This window comes from Trachemys scripta, chromosome 3, assembly GCF_013100865.1.
Source record: "Trachemys scripta elegans isolate TJP31775 chromosome 3, CAS_Tse_1.0, whole genome shotgun sequence".
NCBI classification, from domain to species: Eukaryota; Metazoa; Chordata; order Testudines; family Emydidae; genus Trachemys; species Trachemys scripta.
This window is the reverse complement of record NC_048300.1, coordinates 121,459,104-121,478,499: the sequence shown is the minus strand read 5'-3', so window position 1 is coordinate 121,478,499 and position 19,396 is coordinate 121,459,104. Positions and strand designations below refer to the sequence as shown.

Genomic DNA, 19,396 nt, shown 5'->3' with positions numbered 1-19,396 from the left:
AGTCTCACTGCAGCTCCTCATTTACCAGTATCAGCTGACTACCACAAAATATGACAAATTGAGATGATTGGCAGTCTCTGCTTAAAACTGAAAATCCAAAGATTTTTATGTCAGGAATGAGGTGCATTTGGAGGGCTGTATGGGAAGCTTGGTTAGCTTCCTCAAATGCAGGGCTAAATTCACCCCAGGAGAAATCTAATCTATGTAGCTACTTATGTCCCTCAACACTGTTCTATATCTGTATCCCACAATTAATGGACTTTATCTTCACAACACTGCTGTGAATATTATTCTCACTTTACAGATGAGGAACTGAATCACAAGGTAGATTAAGTGACTTGCTGTAAACTACAAATGACATTTGTGGCTAAGCCAGTAATTAAACCGACACCTCGAGTTCCAGTCCAGGACCCTTATCCATTAGATCTTCCTTCCTAACCCGCAGTAGAATACCTCCCCTGGCTTCAGTACATATAGATTTGGCCCGTGTCTGGCTCAAGTCATTGCTATTAATCTCACTTTCAAAACCACTAAATGCACTCCAAAACTTTTAAAGATGCATTAGCGTTTCCTTTCAATTTTAGAAACTAAAACTTAGTTTATAAAAATGAAACACCGTTCTGATCAGACTACTCAGTCTGTATCAGCTAGAGCCTTTACCAGTTTATTTTTGGACATTAATTCTGGGGAATATTCTATTTAATCTTAACAGCTAATTTAGAGTGCAGACTAGACAGAGATACAGTAACTAGACACAGATATAACTAGTCTTCCAATTCAGGGAACACTTAATGTAAGCAAGACTGCTACATGGCTTTTAACTCATGGTAATTTGTCAATTCTAGCTGGCAGCAGTTTAGGTTTCACAAAATACCAATTCCTCAAACACCCTTGAAATGTTTTATATAAATAACCTTGCGGGAAAAACTAACACCTGTTGTGTGTCTGCCAAAAAACTTTGCACAGTATTTTGGTTTTCAGGTGACTGCAGTGATGGAATTAGTTTTTCCTTTCCAAAACAATCCTAGAATATACTATACTGTGTACACACAATATTTTTGAAGGAAGTCACTGTCAAGTAAGAGGGAAGTAACCCAAGGTACTCAGCAATAAATCATCCATTGCCTACTGCAACTAGATAAAGAGAGCATTTAATCTACTTTGTGCATTTCAGAAAAGAACGAATGCGTTATAACCAAAAACCTACAGTAAAGAAAAACAGTTAAACTATTATTGTTAAATACTATCTGAATTGTTCCTGCATCAACAAGCATCACTTAGGGCATGAAGAAGGCTCCGCTATCCCTGTCTCTCCAGGGCCACTCATTGCATCCTTGTTCAGAAGTCCCATACACATTTTTCCTTTCTAAGCACTGTTCAGTGGAGGGATTCTTTTGGTCAGCCCCTTTTATATGTTCCACCAGCAGCTCAATGGCATGCCTTCAAAGGCAGAGGCTCTTGATTTATTCTTAACACATGACCCAGATATTTCCATCGTCTTCTCTGGATAACTCTCAGAATAAGATGATGTTGAATTCTGATAAATCTAAGCTTTTGTTATAAATACATTCCATTTGATACCTGGTAACTTCCTGGGGCATTTGCTTTCAAAGGCGTGTCTGCCTATACCTTTGGTGGATTTCCAGATTTCACATTCACATGTTAAGGTGGAAATATCGGAGTTGAAAATTCATAGTTTGGTCTTTAAATTGTAGATTTTTCAATGACCAAATCTTGCTGGTAAATGCAGCTGCCACCTTGCTAATTCATGACATTATTTCCTTCTGGATATTGCCATTGACTTGAATTTTACTGCCAAAGAATGTGAGTTGACCCACCTCCCATACTCCTTTGCCTTCTAATGTAAAGCTTAAGTTGGGAGCCAATATTAAACCTATATTTTGTGATGTTGGACAGCCTTTTGGTCTTTGCTGGCATGTTGGTTGAGTGGTTATACAGAAGAGCTACGTCATCAGCAAAAACTATTATCTTCTGCTAAGCTGTTGCATACCCCGAGTAATGTTAATTAGATTGACTTAAGTGGTAGTATAGACTTGCACTGAGAGTAACAGCTTCTTGTTTCTGGATAAGTATATGGAGACAAGCTCTCTTATTTTGGACAAAATGAAGTTTGAAGAGTTGGGACCTGGAGACCATGAATGAGGAAATGTAGTATTCAAGGTGAGAGGATGGAAGAGAATGAAAACTAAAGCAGAGGTCTGATTTGTACAATATCTGATTGGGGCAACGTTTCTGGGGTTGTAATAGGTAGATTTAGAATAACTTTTATATGCATCCATAATAAATTTGAAATAAGCTTCTCACAATGACAGAATAGTCAATATTCACATCAAGGATGAGAAGTCTCTAAAGCTAACCTAAGATTATAGCTAAAAGCCAGATCATTTGCAATTAATAATTAAATGGAACAATATATGGACAAGAGAGGAAAAATATACATACTGTGGAAAATGAGAACCTATGCCTATGTTATTTATCACAATTTCATAAAATTCAATTTCAAAACCATTGAGGCAATTTCTCCTCCCGAATGAACAAGTTCTGTTCAATGAGTGCCTTATCTAATTCAAGAGCTATTACAGGGGTAGGCAACCTATGGCACACGTGCCGAAGGCGGCATGTGAGCTGATTTTCAGTGGCACTCACACTACCCGGGTCCTGGCCACCAGTCCGGGAGGCTCTGCATTTTAATTTAATTTTAAATGAAGCTTCTTAAACATTTTAAAACCCTTATTTACTTTACATACAACAATAGTTTAGTTATATATTATAGACTTATAGAAAGAGACCTTCTAAAAATGTTAAAATGTATTACTGGCACGCGAGACCTTAAATTAGAGTGAATAAATGAAGACTCGGCACACCACTTCTGAAAGGTTGCCGACCCCTGAGCTATTACTATATTACTATATATATTCCACTTCTTGAGGACTGTTAAAATTATGTTCCTCAGAAAGAAATTTCAAGATGTAGCTTAAGAGCTTCCTCCTTCACCAAAGGAATGTCTCTCTAATGTGTGGTCTGCAGTTGAAATGGCAACTGTTCCTGGTATAATTAGCCCATTAAGATTGCTTGGTAATTGCTCACAATGCTAGAGGCAAAGTACAAGTTTGGACTCATAAGGAGCATACACATTACAATTGTCATGTTATAAGCTTCTCCTCCTTGCCTTCAAATTCTCCATAATTCCACACCCACATATATCTCTGTTCTAATTCCTTGTCCCCCTTTAACCTCTTCACTAGGCCAACAAATCTGGCCTCCCCACTGCCTTTGTTCCTTTCTCCTAACCTCATCTCCATGCTTTCTATCTTTCTACCCCATAAGCTTGGAATACACTTTCTATCCATTTGTACAAGGCACCACCCTCTCTTCATTCAAATCCTTGTCTTAAGCTCCATGGCAAATACCATGGTCGACAACTGTGCTCCTCTGGCACCACGGAACTCTCAACAAAAAGAGTAAAGCACGTCTGTGAGGGAAACAGAACTTCCTCTAGGGGTGGCTTGAGACTGTGGAATGAATTCCCTCAGGAACTAATGATCATTGCAAACCTTATAAGAACAGCCATACTGGGTCAGACCAATGTTCCAGCTAGCCCACTATCCTCTCTTCCAACAGTGACCAATGCCAGGTGCTTCAAAGGGAATACATTGAGTGACCCATCTCCTGTCGTTCATTCCCAGCTTCTGGCAGTCAGAGGCTAGGGACATGCAGAGCATGGGGTTGCATTCCTGACCATCGTGGCTAGTTACCACTTCATATTCCACATGCAAGGTGCATTTCTTTGACTTGCATTCTCTTACATAAACACCTGAAATTTTTAATTTATATTAAAAATTAAACAAACAAAACACCCAGGCCCTATCAAAACAAGACACTCCATTGCACATCTCACTCTGGGGAAAGGATAAGAGGGAAAAAGCATGTCAGAGATGCATAGAAACATTGCTTAATGCACTACTGGAGGGTGCTCAGACATTATGGTGATGAGCATGGTATACATGGTTACAAAACAGAAAGAATAGAATCAAGATAATTTCCCACTATGCAATCAAGATAGCCTCAGGACTACTCTAAGTTACAGGTAGATGCAATGGTCCCCATGAGGCTGTTGTGGCAGCTGGGGATTGCTGATGCACACCAGAAACACAGCCATGCTCCTTTCCCACAATCACACTCCTTGCTTCACAGGTTGTGTCTAGCACTAGGTATGCCAGCTCTAAGCCAACTGGGGATTCCTCCAGGATAGGAGAATCCTCAGATGGCTATTTAAACCAGCATTATGGCCACATTACATAGCTGCAGTGGTGCAAAAGGGTTGGACCTTGCCCAATGTTTATATGTGATACAGTATTCTACATATCACATTATTATACTCCTCCTTCAGGATGAACTCAATCCTGACAAATGCTAAGAGGCCACATGGCTGTTTTCCCAAACACCTTCAAGGACACAGGAAATTAAGAAATCTCACGATCACCGATAATCTAAAATTATATTTCTTGCTAAAGCCAATCTCATTTCTTCTCAGAGAAGGAATTCACTATCAGCATACATCTGTCTTTTTATATACTTTTATAATATAGGACATTATTAGTAACAAAGGCGATTCAATTGACTAACTGAGATCTTTGTACTGACGGTAATGGCAATTTCTAAACCTAATACCTTGTGTGTTAAGGATATAAGCAAAGGATAATAATAATTACTGCATAAATTACAGGTGCCTAGAAAATCCAATCTCACTCTGAGCCAAATATTTAAATTAGCACAGACTGCTTTCTGTAGGAAGCAAGATGGGGTGAAGAATAGTAAACTAAGAAGAACGAGGAGTACTTGTGGCACCTTAGAGACTAACAAATTTATTTGGGCATAAGCTTTCATGGGCTAAAACCCACTTCATCAGATGCATGTAGTGGAAAATACAGTAGGAAGATATATAGATTCAGAGAACATGAAAAAATGGAGTTTGCCATACCAACTCCAATGAGACTAATCAATTAAGGAGGGCTATTATCAGTAGGAGGAAAAAAAACTTTTGTAGTGATAATCAGGATAATCAGGCCCATTTCAAACAGTTGACAAGAAGGTGTCACCCACAACTATTTCACATTTGGGGACAATGCATACCTTCAAGTCAGCGGCACTGCTATGAGTACCTGCATGGCCCCACAATATACCAACATTTTTATGGCTGACTTAGAATAACGCTTCCTCAGCTCTTATCCCCTAACACTCCTACTCTACTTGCGCTACATTGATGACATCTTCATCATCTGGACCCATGGAAAAGAAGCCTTGAGGAATTCCACCATGATTTCAACAATTTCCATCCCACCATCAACCTCAGCCTGGACCAGTCCACACAAGAGATCCACTTCCTGGACACTACAGTGCTAATAAGCGATGGTCACAAACACCATCCTATACTGAAAACCTACTGACTGCTATACTTACCTCATTCTTTTTGCTGATACAGACTAACATGGCTACCACGCTGAAACCAGTAAACTAAGAGGAGACTCTAATAGCCCTTTCTATACTTATAACTCATTCTATACTTCAGTTTTGTTCATATCACAAATAAGTGAACAGACCATGAGTTCTGGTTTGTTACATCTTCTTGATAACATCAATTGTTAAAGAAATACTAGATTTTAGTAAGAAGCTCAGCCAGCAGTCATTCAAACTCCATCCTTAAGCTTGCAGATAAAGCTGTAAGACACGTTATGTTTTGCTGTTCTCCCAAATTAAGTTCTTTACATTATCCATTTTTACACAATATATTAACATCTTTACTTATATATTTCAACTGGTGAAAAGCAGCATTTTTGGAACTACTAGCTTTGAATATATTTTATGATGTTGCTTATATTTCTCTGCAGATAGAAATGAAGTTTATTCACATGTACCTAGAGTTCTTTAAGACAGACTCTACATGTTAACACCAATGGAATGTGCCAGTGTTGCAACTCTGACTGTGGAACATTTCACAACAGTGTCATCTGGAATGTTCTTGGCACCTGCTCCTCCCCCCGTTCCTGAATATTCTGAGGGCAAGGCTATGGGAAAAATGGTGAAAGGACTCCTAAAGCAGAAGACAACTTAACAGGTTCCAGATCCGCATCCTGGTATTCAGTGGGGCCCATCATTGTTTCCTCTGACAACATATGGGACAACCACTGGGGAATGCTCTCTGTACTCCAGTGACAGAGATGGATTCGGGAGCAAAGGATCCAATGTATAAGGCTTCTGCTGACTTCCAGGAGGGATGGGTCCCTGTAAGACAAGTATGTTCAACATCCCCAAAATATGTAGGTGAGGGACAATAAACCCATCTGGCTCAAGGTTCTGCCAAGACTGCCAATAATCTTCATCAGATTCCCAGTCATAGTACCTACTGGGGTAAAGGTCTGGTCTGTAGCTACATGAACTGAGGAGCATCTGTGTAGTGTTTGCTCTGATACCTTTTATTTGCACATGTTGCTGAGATGGTAAAAAATGGCTACTTGTCTTGTATAGTAAAACTAGAGTACTTCCAGGTGTATGGTCCCTATCTGTACTACCACCTGAGCAGCCTCTTGTGAGAGGGGTCCCTGAAGAGGATGGTCCTTATTCCACTGTTTTAGTGGACATTGGTCCAGAGCACTCTTGGCTGACAATGCCGAAGAACAAGTATCGTGTTCTCTTTAAGCTTCTGACAAACCTGCCCTGCGGTGCAGAATCTCACCCAACAGAGTGAATTGTGGAAGAAATCCTTTTCCTAGAAGAGAACTTAGAAAGGGATTTTTCACATTGTCCTTGTGAGAGTGTTTACTCTTACCCTCTTCAGGTCTCCCCTATTTTCTTCTAGAGTCCTTAACTCTGCTTGCAGTGGTCCCAGAGCTGGAGATAACTGTGCTTGAAAGGGCACTTTCTGTTGCATTTGCCCAATGCACAGTGAGTCTGATGGGCTAGGGTCAGACTCTGGTCTCATTGAGCAATCACCAGGAACGTTCAGAGTCTGAACTCATGGGATTGACTAGTTCAGTGAGAGAAAGTCTGACAGATGTTACAGCTGGGTGAGATATGAGCTTCCCTGAAGCAATACAAACAAGTGTTGTAGCTGTCACTGACCAGGGAGTCCCAGAGGAAGACCATGCAGTTCTTGAAGCCCGGGTCCTTGAGTATGCTAGGCACCCTAGGCATGCTAGGGGTGGGAGGGATGGCATGAGGAACCTCAAACCTTCAAAAGCTCTCCAAAACTAACTAACCTCTGGCCTCGGTTCACAAGGTATTTTTGGAACTGATCTTGAGGGAACCAAGAAAGACTGAGAACAGTGCTTGGCTCTGCTAACAGGAACTGTATCTCGTGCCACACTCTTATCCAGAAGTGGAGACATTGGATTCAAAGGGGCATTCCTATTAGAACTGGCTATGCTAACACAGACTGACACCTGTAGGGTTCTGCTATTTCTAGGATTATGATCCAATGGCTTAGGATCCTTCAATACCTAAGATTTTGCTTTCACTCCAGAAGTGGAAGACAGTACCTTTGTAAGCATCTTGGACTTTTTATTCCCCGAGGGCTAAGGTACTGTTCCAGGCCTCTCAGTACTCACAAAACCAGGGTTTAAGAAACCAGAGGGTTTGGCTGTGATTGTCTGCTGAAGCAGTAAGGCTTGGAGATGGTTCTGAAGCTTCTTGCTAGCTCTTGTGGTGAAAGCGCTGTAGTCTGCACACACTGAAAGAATATGTCCTTCCCCCAGACATCTCATATGGTCGTCCAAAGCAGGGACAAGAGGTACATGACTTAAATACTGGCTTCTTCCCCTTCAAATTCACCATAGGATCCATAAGCCCACACCACGGTGTGGCAAGTAATAAAAACTAATAATGGAAATAATTTTATAAGGAAAATAAGCTAAATTTATAACACTAATCCTAACTAATTTAGAAATCTAATGTACTGAGTCTTCAAAGAGGTTGACTCTGGGACAGAGCAGCCTAGAGAGGCTCCTGGTCTGACTGCTGCTGCAGTGGGAAGGCACTGAGGCAGCTGGAGCACCACATCCCTTTTATAATCTGGCCCTCAGAATGTTCAGGAACCATGAGGAAAGGGACAGCAGAGGGCACAAGCATGCTCCAACAGGCTCTGCTATGAAATGTTCCCCTATTGAAGTTTCACCACCTGCACACCCATGAGTGGGAATGTACAGAGGCCACTCAAAGAATTCCTCTGTCTGAAACAAAACTTCTTTGTTCAACATACTCTGCAGCACTTTATTATGCCTTCCAGTTTACTTGCTTGTTTAGGAAGCTTAAGGTAAACTGCCAGATATTGCAACTCCATGTACTATCTTTAGGGACCAATGTACAAAATTTATGAATGTTTATGTGTGACTGTGTTCTACTCCCTGAGGGGGGGAGGAGGTTATCACAGCTCCTCCAGAAGCTAAAACCAGTGGGGGCTGATTATCCCTGGGATTGTAAACTCCTCCAGAAAAGTTCCACCCTCTGTGTTTTCCAGAGACAAAGAGAGGGGCTTTTGGTATAAAAGGATGAGTTGAAACTAACTTGTGGTCTTCCTTTTGATTCAACAAATGGACAGACCCTTCTGTCCAATCAAAGGCCCCACCCCTTGCTGAAGGCTTGGAAGGAACATTGGCCTATTAGATTCCCCATGTGGAAAATAGGTTATTTCTGGTATATTTAGTAAGTGTGTACGTTAATTTACTGTTTTTTCTGTAATGCTTTTGCCCTGCGAATAAATGTGCTTACCAATGTCACTGGTAAAAACACTGTTATTGTCCTAAGCTAAGCACAGGCGCTGGCTGTTAGGCAGACTGGCTTGCTGGGATATCACAGTGTGTAAAAGGGGATTGTGCAGTCTTTAATCCTGATCAGAGGGGAGTGGGACAATAGTCGCCACCCAGAGATAGGTGACAGTGGGAGACCTGACTGAGCACTTCTGGAATGGGCCACAGAAGGAATACACATACAGTTATCCTGAAACTGTAAACAACTTCATTTCCCTATACAGTAACTTACCAATTGCTTTTGTGTAATGTCTGGCACCAAGTAACAGTTCTGGAGCTCTATACCAGAACGTCACCACAACTGGATCCAAATCTGCTAAAGGTTTCAGAGGTGAATTGAACAATCTTGCAAAACCCATGTCAGCTGAAAAATAAATATTAAAACATTTGTTTGACTATACATAAGTCACACAATGACAATCAATATTTATAAGCATGATAAGCAAAATGTTTACTAGAATACGATGTGACCTAATATCATTAAACATTATAAATCATGGTTATTAGATATCTGACTGAATTACTTCAAATTATATTGGGCCCAACTCCATTGACTTCATTAAGTGATACCGTTATGTAACATTTAAAAGGTGGCTTCACCGTGGATCTGTAGTACTGTAAAACAATTATATCATGGCTGTAATCAGGGCTGGGCGAGCAGGGCAGCCACCCAGGGTGCAAAGCTGCAGGGGCAGGGCAGGCATGCGGGGGCCATGTGCCCCCCCAGATTTCAGCCATCCATTTAGCACAGAGGTTTTCAAACTATGGGGCTTGCATCCTACCAGAAGCCGGCAGATCAGAAGCTGGTGGGAGCCGCCTGCCCTGCTTGGGCCCCTGGCTCTCTGTGCTGTGGGCGCCAGGGCGCTGGCTAGCTCCCTGGGAGCCTTCTCTACCCTGCTCCCCAAGCTGGGCTGCCTCTGCATGGCCAGACACTCCCCAAACAGGACGGGTGGCACAGCTCCAAACTGCGCCTTGACACGCTCCTGTCTCTTCCCCCGAAGGAGCCCAACGCCAGCCAGCGACACCCCCTGAAGCCAGCCCCTACCTGTGGAGCCCAGCTTCCAGGAGATGTCCCCAAGGCAATTGCTCGCTACTGCAGAGCCAGGAGTGCCAGGGTAGCCCTGGTGACTGATGCCAATGTATCCACAAAATGAGAGTAAAACAATGGCAGTGCAAGTTTGCCTGTACTATCCTTCTAATGTACCCGAACCCTGACTTGGAAGGATCACCTCTAGGAGTAAGAAAGTTCAGTCTGCACATTAGCAGAGTTCCCTCAACTACCATTACTTCACAGCAAGCTAGTGTGCTGTAGATTTACACCCTGACTTGCTGCGCAGCAATGTCCCATATGGACATTGCCGCAGTGCGCTAAAAGTCTCAGAATGCTCTTTGGCTACTACTACTTTTAAATCATAGTAAGCCAAAGCATACTACAGAACTTCCAGTGTGCTGTAGCAATGTCCACATAGGACATAACTGCACAGCAAGCTAGTGTGCTGTAGATTCGCACCCTGGCTTGCTGCACAGGAACATATTGTATAGACAAGCCCTAAGATATTTGCAGGATCAAGCACTAAATCCTGGCCTCTCTGCTGAATTCACCAATGAATGCCTTTTAATACACACTCTAATGGCAGTAAATTTCAAATGTTATCAAGTTGTATAAATCAAAAGTGCTAAGATAATATAGAGATAGAAATGTATTTTTATATAGGACTGGCTTTATAGTAATGAGGAGGAACATTGGCAGAAGCAGACAGTCAAGTCTGGATAAACACTCAAAAGCATGGATGCATATCCAAATCTCACCTGAACTGTTTTTAAAGCAATTTTGCATGCAAAATCTCAAATAAAAGGGTTCTCTCACAACAGTTCAGCTCTCCTCTTTCTAGGAGTGACCAATACAAAGAACCGTAGAAGCATATAAACACAAAACTTAGTCAAACATTTTCAAAAAAGTTCAGGTTGAGTCAAGGAATGGGAAAAAGTTCAGGTGGGTTACTATTTTATCCTAACTGATTTGAACATTCCCACCCAATACCTAAAAATAGCATACATTTGCTATATTAAAAACAAATTTGATATCCTCTTTATTATTGCCTAGTACAGGGGTAGGCAACCTATGGCACGCGTGCCGAAGGCGGCACGCGAGCTGATTTTCAGTGGCACTCTCACTGTCTGGATCCTGGTCACCGGTCCGGGGGGCTCTGCATTTTAATTTAATTTTAAATGAAGCTTCTTAAACATTTAAAAATCCTTATTTACTTTACATAGAACAATAGTTTAGTTATATATTATAGACTAATAGAAAGAGACCTTCTAAAAAATTAAAATGTATTACTGGCACGTGAAACCTTAAATTAGAGCGAATAAATGAAGACTCGGCACACCACTTCTGAAAGGTTGCCGACCCTTGGCCTAGTACCTGCATAGTATAATTAGATATGTGATGAATAGCTTCCACAGTGATTTTGTGTTTCCGCTTTGATGCCTAATAGTTTTTTGTTGTATAGGGAAATCTTCAAAAGAAAAGTGCACCATCTCTTTAAATTTTATATGTTAACATTGTCTGAGGAAATGTAGCATTGTTAAATACCATATTAATTCTTGGTTACAATAATTCCACTATTGCTCCACAATTCTTAAATACTGAACTTTTTTCTTTTACCAAAAATGGATTTCCAGTAATTGCATTAATAAAAATGTGAACAATTGTTAAAACCAGTACTTAAGAACATAAGAATTGCCATACCCTATCAGATCAATTATCCAGTTACTTTTCTAGTCCAGTAACCTGTCTCTAAAAGTCACCGGTACCTGAATGGTAGGTAGAAGTTGCAAGAAGTCTGTGTTGGGCAATTATTGATAAACATAGCCACAAGGAAAATTTCTACCTAACTGTTGATAGTTAGTATTTGGTTTATGCCCTCATCTATACTTTTATCCTATCTAGTGTAAGTATACATGTCCTCATTATCTATATAAATGTCAAATCCTTGCTAAATTCTTAACTTCAAACATACTTTTTGGCCAATATTCAGTTTAATTAGGAGTTATGTACAAAATCTTCTTCTTAAGAATACAGTGAATTTTAGAATGTTCTGTTATTTTAAACTACCACGTTGCATAGAAAGTTCATTATTCATTGTATATCTAATGAATATGTTATTGAAAGGGTTACCTATTTTGACTCTTCCTCTTTCAGGACCTTCTCCCATTACCAGAATGTTTGCTGGTTTCTGAAAAATAAAAAGCAGAATATTCAACTGACACACATCTTATGAGACAATCAAAACCCTAGGTAAATTGCTCAAATGGTTAATTACCCTCACTATTAAAAATTGGCACCTTATTTCTAGTCTGAATTTGTCTAACTTCAACTTTCAGTCACTGGATCACAAGCTGGACTTAGGACCTCCTTATTATCAAATTGCTACTCTTCCTGTAGATACTTATGGACTGTGATTAAATCACTTCTTAACCTTCTCTTTGATAACCTACACAGATGGAACATCTTAGATCTTTCACTATTAATGCAGGTTTTACAATCCTTTTATCATTCTCGTGGCTCTTCTCTGAGCCCTCTCTAATTTTTCAACATCCTTCTTGAATTCTGCACACCAAAATTGGACACAATATTCCAGTAGTAGTTGCATCAGTTCTACTCAACAGTCCCTGGTTATGCATCCTACAATCACATTAGCCCTTTTAGCCAGTGTTACACCAGAAGCACATATTCAGTTGATTAGCAACTATGACACCTAAGAATTTTTCAGTCACTGTTTCTCAGGATAGGGTCTCTGTCACAAGCTGTCTAGCCCTTTAAGGCAAGCCAGGCACAGCCTTGCCTGTGACCATCACACTCAGATGGTGGATAATTGTCCAGCGACTTAATTAAAAGTCTGCAGGGATCAGTGAGAGGACTATTTAAACTGACTTGGGAACACAATCTGGGGGAGGAGACCCAGGAGATAGGAGCAAAGGGGAGTTCCCTCTCTCTGGGAAGGGCTTGGTAAAGTCAGACTAGAAGATATCCACAAGGAGCAGGGAGGGCAACATATAGTGGGGGAAACCTGCTGGGAAGAAACAGTATAGGAAGCAGCTCTGCAGGACGTAGGGGTTGCAGGCGAAAGGCAAAGAACTTCAGAGTAGCGCAAGGGAACAGAAGAATTATTAGTTTGTATTTTTATTTGAACTTACAGGTGAACCTTTCTTACACTAGAAGGGGATGAACTTTTAAGTGACCTGGCCAGAGGGACAGGCCATGGAAAACCCAGACAGACAGGCTCTTATGGGACCAAGAAAATGGTTACTGGGGAGGGTGTGAGAAGGGGGGTGCTAGAGATATGAACCCCTGCAACACCACAACCTTATGCCAGGGAGTTCTATGGCAGTCAGTGCAATTGCATACAGTCCACCATTCTGCAAGTATGGCCTACATTCTTTGTTCCCAGATATATGACTTTACATTTGGCTGTAAAGAAACACCTATTGTTTGCTTGAGCCTAGTTTATCAAGTCATCCAAATCACTCTATGTCAGTTACCTGTCCTCTTCATAATTTACCACTCCCCCAATCTCTGTGCCATCTGCAAACCTTATCAGTGATTTTGTGTTTTCTTCCCGGTCATCAATAAAAATATTAAATAGCATAAGACCAAGAACAGATCCCTGAGGGTTCTCGCTAGAAATACACTGCAATAATAGTTAATAGTGTCCTTTGCACAAAACCTTTTAATTAAACTTTAATTGTACCTTTAAAAACACTTACAAATAATTAAAATGTCAGCAATTTCTACAGTGAGGTACAAGCAGAAACCCAAGAACACTGGCAGGAACATTTAGATTTCTTGAATGGTGACCCATGAAGTCCTTGTCTTGGGCTAGGTTCACACAATTTTTTTTGTTTGATCATGAATGTGATTTTTATTAAATGTCATTTTTATACCAACAAAAGCCCTCGTGTGGAAGCAGTTATCCCAGCAAAAAGTGCTTTTGCCAGTAGAGCTAATTTTGTTAGGGGAACTGGTATAAGCTATACTAACAAAAGCAATCTTTTGCCAGTATAAACTGTGTCTACAGCATAGCTATACAGACAAACCTTTTCTAGTGCAGATTAAGCCTTGGTTGATAATACAAAGTCTTTATAAATATCTCATGCAATCTGCAACTGTTCAAAGCAAACAAATTGTCCATTCCAAATATTAGCTATATAAAATGTGCATATTACATTACAACAATTGTTGTACAATTCAACAATAAGCAGGGTTTAGACTTCCCTAAACATTAATAGGCATATCTTGGAAGATTTTCTACTATTGTATTAACAGCTACAAAAAAAATGAACAAGATTTTAAATGTGAAATTATTTAAATAGAGGGATACACAACAGCAACCTTCAAAGCATAACTTTAGATACTTTCATTCAAACGTTATCATGAAGTAGGTTTAAATATACAGTTTAAAACTGCTGGCAACTTAACAGGTGACATCAAGTTTGACTTTCTCCAAGAATTAAAAGAGACAGTGAACAAAACTTATGCCATAATCTCAATCGGTTTATCAATTCCTAACACCATATCCCTGAAGTTAAAAGAAGATTTTCTCAAGGTTTCTTAACAGAGAATGCATTTGGCAAGGATAGTATCAATTTTAGCACATGGTTATTGCAAAAAATATAGAACACAGTCTCTTCAGCAAATCTAGGCAAAATGAAAAAGATGATGCTTGCTCTCACTTTGCACACAAAGATAAACTTTTAACTATAATTAAATGTACATTTAAGGGAAAATGGGCTAACTCTTGCTGAAAATTTAAAATTGACCATAGCAGACATTATCCAAGTTGAAAGCATCTCAGAGTTTGGTGTCTATGAGGTGTCTGTCACCAACACAGTAGATTTATGAAAGTAGTAGTCATTACATAGGTATACTCAAAAGAGTTGTGTAAAATGTAAGCAACTTAGAGCAGGAACTGTCTAGTGTAGCCCCGACCTGGACGAGACCTCTACACTACAACAATATAAATGTTAAACAACAAATAATATTCCCATGTTACTTATAGTAAGTAAATAGTCAAATAAGGACATTTGCCAAGCACAGTTGAGGATGATGGATGATTGCTGTCCATTTAAGTTAAGGCTGCTCATTTTTCAGATCAGACATCCAGTGAAATCATAAGCAGCTGTTCACATGTGCCCATCATGCTACTGCCAAACCCACTACTACAGTAACTCCTCACTTAACACTGTAGTTATGTTCCTGAAAAAAATGCTACTTTAAGCAAAACAATGTGGGTTGTGAGTTCAGTCCTCAAGGGGGCCGTTTGGGGCAAAATCAGTACTTGGTCCTGCTAGTGAAGGCAGGGGGCTGGACTCGATGACCTTTCAAGGTCCCTTCCAGCTCTAGGAGATGGGATATCTCCATTCATTATTATAATGTTAAGCAAATCCAATTTTCCCAAAGAATTAATATAAATGGGAGGGTTAGGTTCCAGGGAAATTTTTTCGCCAGACAAAAGACATTATATATAATATACACACAGTATAAGTTTTAAAAAAAACTATTTAATACAGTATACAGCAATGATGATTGTGAAGCTTGGTTGAGGTGGTGGAATCAGAGGGTTGGCTATTTCCCAGGGAATGACTTGCTGCTAAATGATGAACTAGCACTTGGCTGAGCCCTCAGGGGTTAACACATTGTTGTTAATGTAGCCACACATTCTACAGGCAGCATGAATGGAGGGAGGAGACAATTCAGTAGACCCATGACAGTGGCTGCAAACAGTCCCTGCGGAAACTGAATGTGAGGATGAACCCACGCTATTCCACTGGAGCGCATCTCTCCCTTCACTTTCCAAAGTGCCGGGGGTGCGTGTGTGCGTGCGTGCGAGAGAGAGAGTATGAGAGAGATGTGTATTGCCCCTGTAAGTACGCTGACCCTCTCTAAGTACACTGCCCTTTTAAATATATCTGCACGTTGAGATAGCAGCTGTTGCCAGCAAGCTCCCTCCGTCCTGAGCCCTATGGTGTGTCCCCCGCTCTGTGGAGATGGGGTACAGGAGTAGGGGGAGGGGGACACCCTGACATCAGCACTCCTCTTCTCCCCCACCTCCTGCACAGCAAGCAGGAGTCTTCCGGGAGCAGCTCCAAGGCAGAGGGCAGGAGCAGCACATGGCAGTGGGGAGAGGGACACCTGAACTGCCCAGCACTTGATAGCCTGCTGGGCAGCAAACATAGGGGAGCTGTTAGGGGGCTGCCGATGCAACCTGGATCCAAACCCCCATCAGCTAGCTCCAGTGGGCTGCTCTTCCTGCAAGTAGTGGACAAAGCAGGAGGCTGCCAAACAATGTTACAAGGGAGCATTGCGCAACTTTAAACAAGCATGTTCTCTAATAGATCAGCGACATAACAAACAACGTTAACCGGGAGGACATTAAGTGAGGAGTTACTGTACAAGCTGATATTGTGTTTCTAGGGAAGAACAGGCCCAATTTCAGACACCATGACATAATTAAACTGCTGAATCATTGCATAAAGCCTTAATATATTCTGTTTCCAGTTAGTCAGTTGTATGTCAGTAGTGTCAGGTAAAGTGTAATTTTTGACAATATAATAAATGGCTCCACTTCAACAGTGTGGGCCATATATCACACTGTCTTGAGAACATAAAAACCGAAAGATGATGTGTGCCAAAATGATATACTGGAAGACCTCCTGAACATCTTAGAAGAGAAAGACAGCCACTAGAAAAGTATAACACATTAAATATTAAGCAAGGTACAATTAATCCCTTAAATATGTGATCCTTAAAGCATCACAACTGCAAAGACTGGACATGCTGGAATATGGTAACAAGGTAACTGAGGAGATGAGGACAGAGGAATTGGCAGTAATCAAGGGAGGATAAAAAACCATGTAAGATTGTAGGCAGATGAAGACTAAAGAATAGATATGGGCAATATTGCAGTGGTTGAAATAAGATTTGTAGTAATTCATATGATGAAGAAAGGCTCATTCTAGGTCATAGACAACATCAAAGGCTGTGATGTGCATAGTATCTAAGAGATCAGAAACAAACACATGCACAGAGGAAATCATGGAGCTCTCCTATTGCCCAGGAGGATAACATTTCATTCAAAGGAAATAGAGAAAGGCTATAGAAACCCCTGAAACATTTAACAAACTTATCTTCGTAAAAAATGACAACACTTCTGACCCAGTTGCATCCCAATTAATACACTCTGTACTTTCCTAAAACTCTCCCCTTACTGTGAACACAAAATGCCAGCTGTGAAACAAAGTGATACTGCTGGCTTGCACAAGTTCAGTTGCTATAGAAACAGCAGAAACAGTAAGAGTTGCAAGTCTCACATTTAAGTTACAAGCGATAAAAAACGAACAGACAAATCCCTGCTGAGATGCATTTGAGGTTTGACCGTATACTAAAGGAACAATTGCAAAAAGAACAAGATCAACAGCAACAAACAATCTGTGTGAAAATTTGAAACATATGCAGCAAGGGGTCTAGATGCCGATATAATTTAGCAAGTTGCTTACAAGATGTAAATTATATTTATAATGTAAATGTAAATTATAGTGTTTTCTCTTCTTCTATCAGTGGGCCAGTGGCAATTAACAGATCTCAATGTGAGAGAACTGGAAATGCTGATGTAACAAGTATTTATTATTAAAGAATAAAAATTAAAATGTAAACATGAACGTGACCATAAGAACACTGATGTTTATTGAATCAATGTAACTCCAATGAAGTCTTTAACTGGGAGTGGTTGGAGAAGAAAAAAAACACAAACAAAAGTAAAACTGTCTACAATCCTGAGAGGAACACAATTAAATAGGTCATAACAGGAACAGTATTCTAACAATGGATCGTAGCATACTAATTGTAATCACTTTTACTGTTCTTGTACTTAAATACACAGTGACACAATTCTTCAGAGATGTGATAAAGAACTACATTCCCATGAGGGCCTCCTTTGGTCATGCAGCTTTCCATACACAATTCTTTATTGTTTATACCCAAACAAATGTGTTTCCCTGTTGGAATGTACCACTGGACAAAGAATGATCTGAAATAGACATTTTCTATTGTAAAAAAATTAAGTATTTTTCTACATACAGTTTAAAGTCTTGATTATTTAACAATTATTTATAGGCTAGGCAGCACAAACCTTTTGCCCTTGGAGACCTATCTAATTTCATTCTTAAGACACAAGCAAAAATGAGTTTGGTGGTTTCCTCCTAGCCTTTAGATCGCAAACACCCATATCAGAAAGCCATTAGGCTGCATAGAACAGTTTTACACTGACGGTCTGCTGAAAAGTAGCCAGTGGTTGTTGAAGGTCAGTATTTAGATGCACTGTCGGATTTGTTTGGAGAAACTTGCACCCAGCTTGTCTGCACTACCCCAAAATCCCCCTACCTATCCACAAGAAATACATTCATACAATAAAACAGAAAAAAAGTCGTTAAATGGTTTGCAATCAGAAGCTCATCAGAACAAAAATCCACCCTTCAACTCAAAACATTTTAGTCACACATGCTGCATTACCAAACTAATGTTTTACCAGCCAATCATCAAACTTATTAATGTAGTAATTCAGTCACTAACGGCTCTTTAGCTCTTTAAATCTTTTATTGCTAGACAAGCATTCCAACCCTCTAATAGTTTTTGGTGCTCTTTTCTGAACTCCTTCCACTGTATTTAACTACATGAAACACAGTGTGTGTTAGTATTGTCATTCCAGCATCTATTGTTAGAAAATTGTTTGGTCAACATCTTTCTGGTATTGAGGTACCTTAGAATAGGACACCATATCTAATTAGTTCTTCACATTGCAATATGATAGGACTACAAAAAAAAGCAAACTCATAAGCCTGACAAGAGGTCTCTTTTGACAAAATGACTTTCAAAGTCTCTCCCTCCTACTGAATTATTAGCATTTCAAGTTATTTTTCCCCAGATTAATTAGTTGCTATTTTCCCAAAGTTAACTACATTACATTCTCTATCTAGATTTCTAATCCCTCTAGTTCTTTTTGTATTATTTCTCTGTTCTACTGCTATTAGCATTACCTCTCAATGCAGCAGCATCTATGAATTTCATCAAAATGCTGTTCACCATTTCTTGTTGTTTTCTACAAGTATTACATTCAACAAGAACAGACTGATTCAGACTACTACAGTACACGCTAGAGACAGAATTATGTCTAACATCTAGGAAATCTGCACAAAAGGGTAGGAAATCTTTTTTTAAAAATGGCTGGAGATCATTCAACTGAAATTGAAATTAGTCTAAGTCTAAAAAGAAAAATGGGTAATAGAGGCAAATGTGGTTAAGCAATTAGGTAACAAGAAGAATAAGCCCGTGCAGTGAGTAGTGCAATGCAAGGCTTTTAAAACAAAATGATCCAATAAGAACAAAGATGAAGAATGATACAGAAAACAGAAAATTAACAATGGACACTATTAGATTGGTAGGCCTAGACTTTCTGGTTTCCTCAATAACACCTTGACTTCTCCCTTTTTCTTTAAATTGGATAGACAGACTACTA

The 19,396-nt window shown here is 40.0% G+C and overlaps 1 protein-coding gene across 7 annotated transcripts in view; it reads right to left on the bottom strand.

Moving 5' to 3' along the window:
* The window catches only part of CDK19 (cyclin dependent kinase 19), a 223,742-nt gene that overhangs the window by 26,902 nt on the left and 177,444 nt on the right, over positions 1 to 19,396 (bottom strand). For all 7 annotated transcript variants that reach the window (XM_034765874.1, XM_034765867.1, XM_034765872.1 and 4 more), the window contains 2 exons: positions 12,004 to 12,061; positions 9,055 to 9,186 (listed from right to left, as the gene is read on the bottom strand). In XM_034765874.1, the coding sequence (XP_034621765.1) occupies positions 9,055 to 9,186; positions 12,004 to 12,061 (190 nt within the window). The remainder of the gene's footprint in view (positions 1 to 9,054; positions 9,187 to 12,003; positions 12,062 to 19,396) is intronic.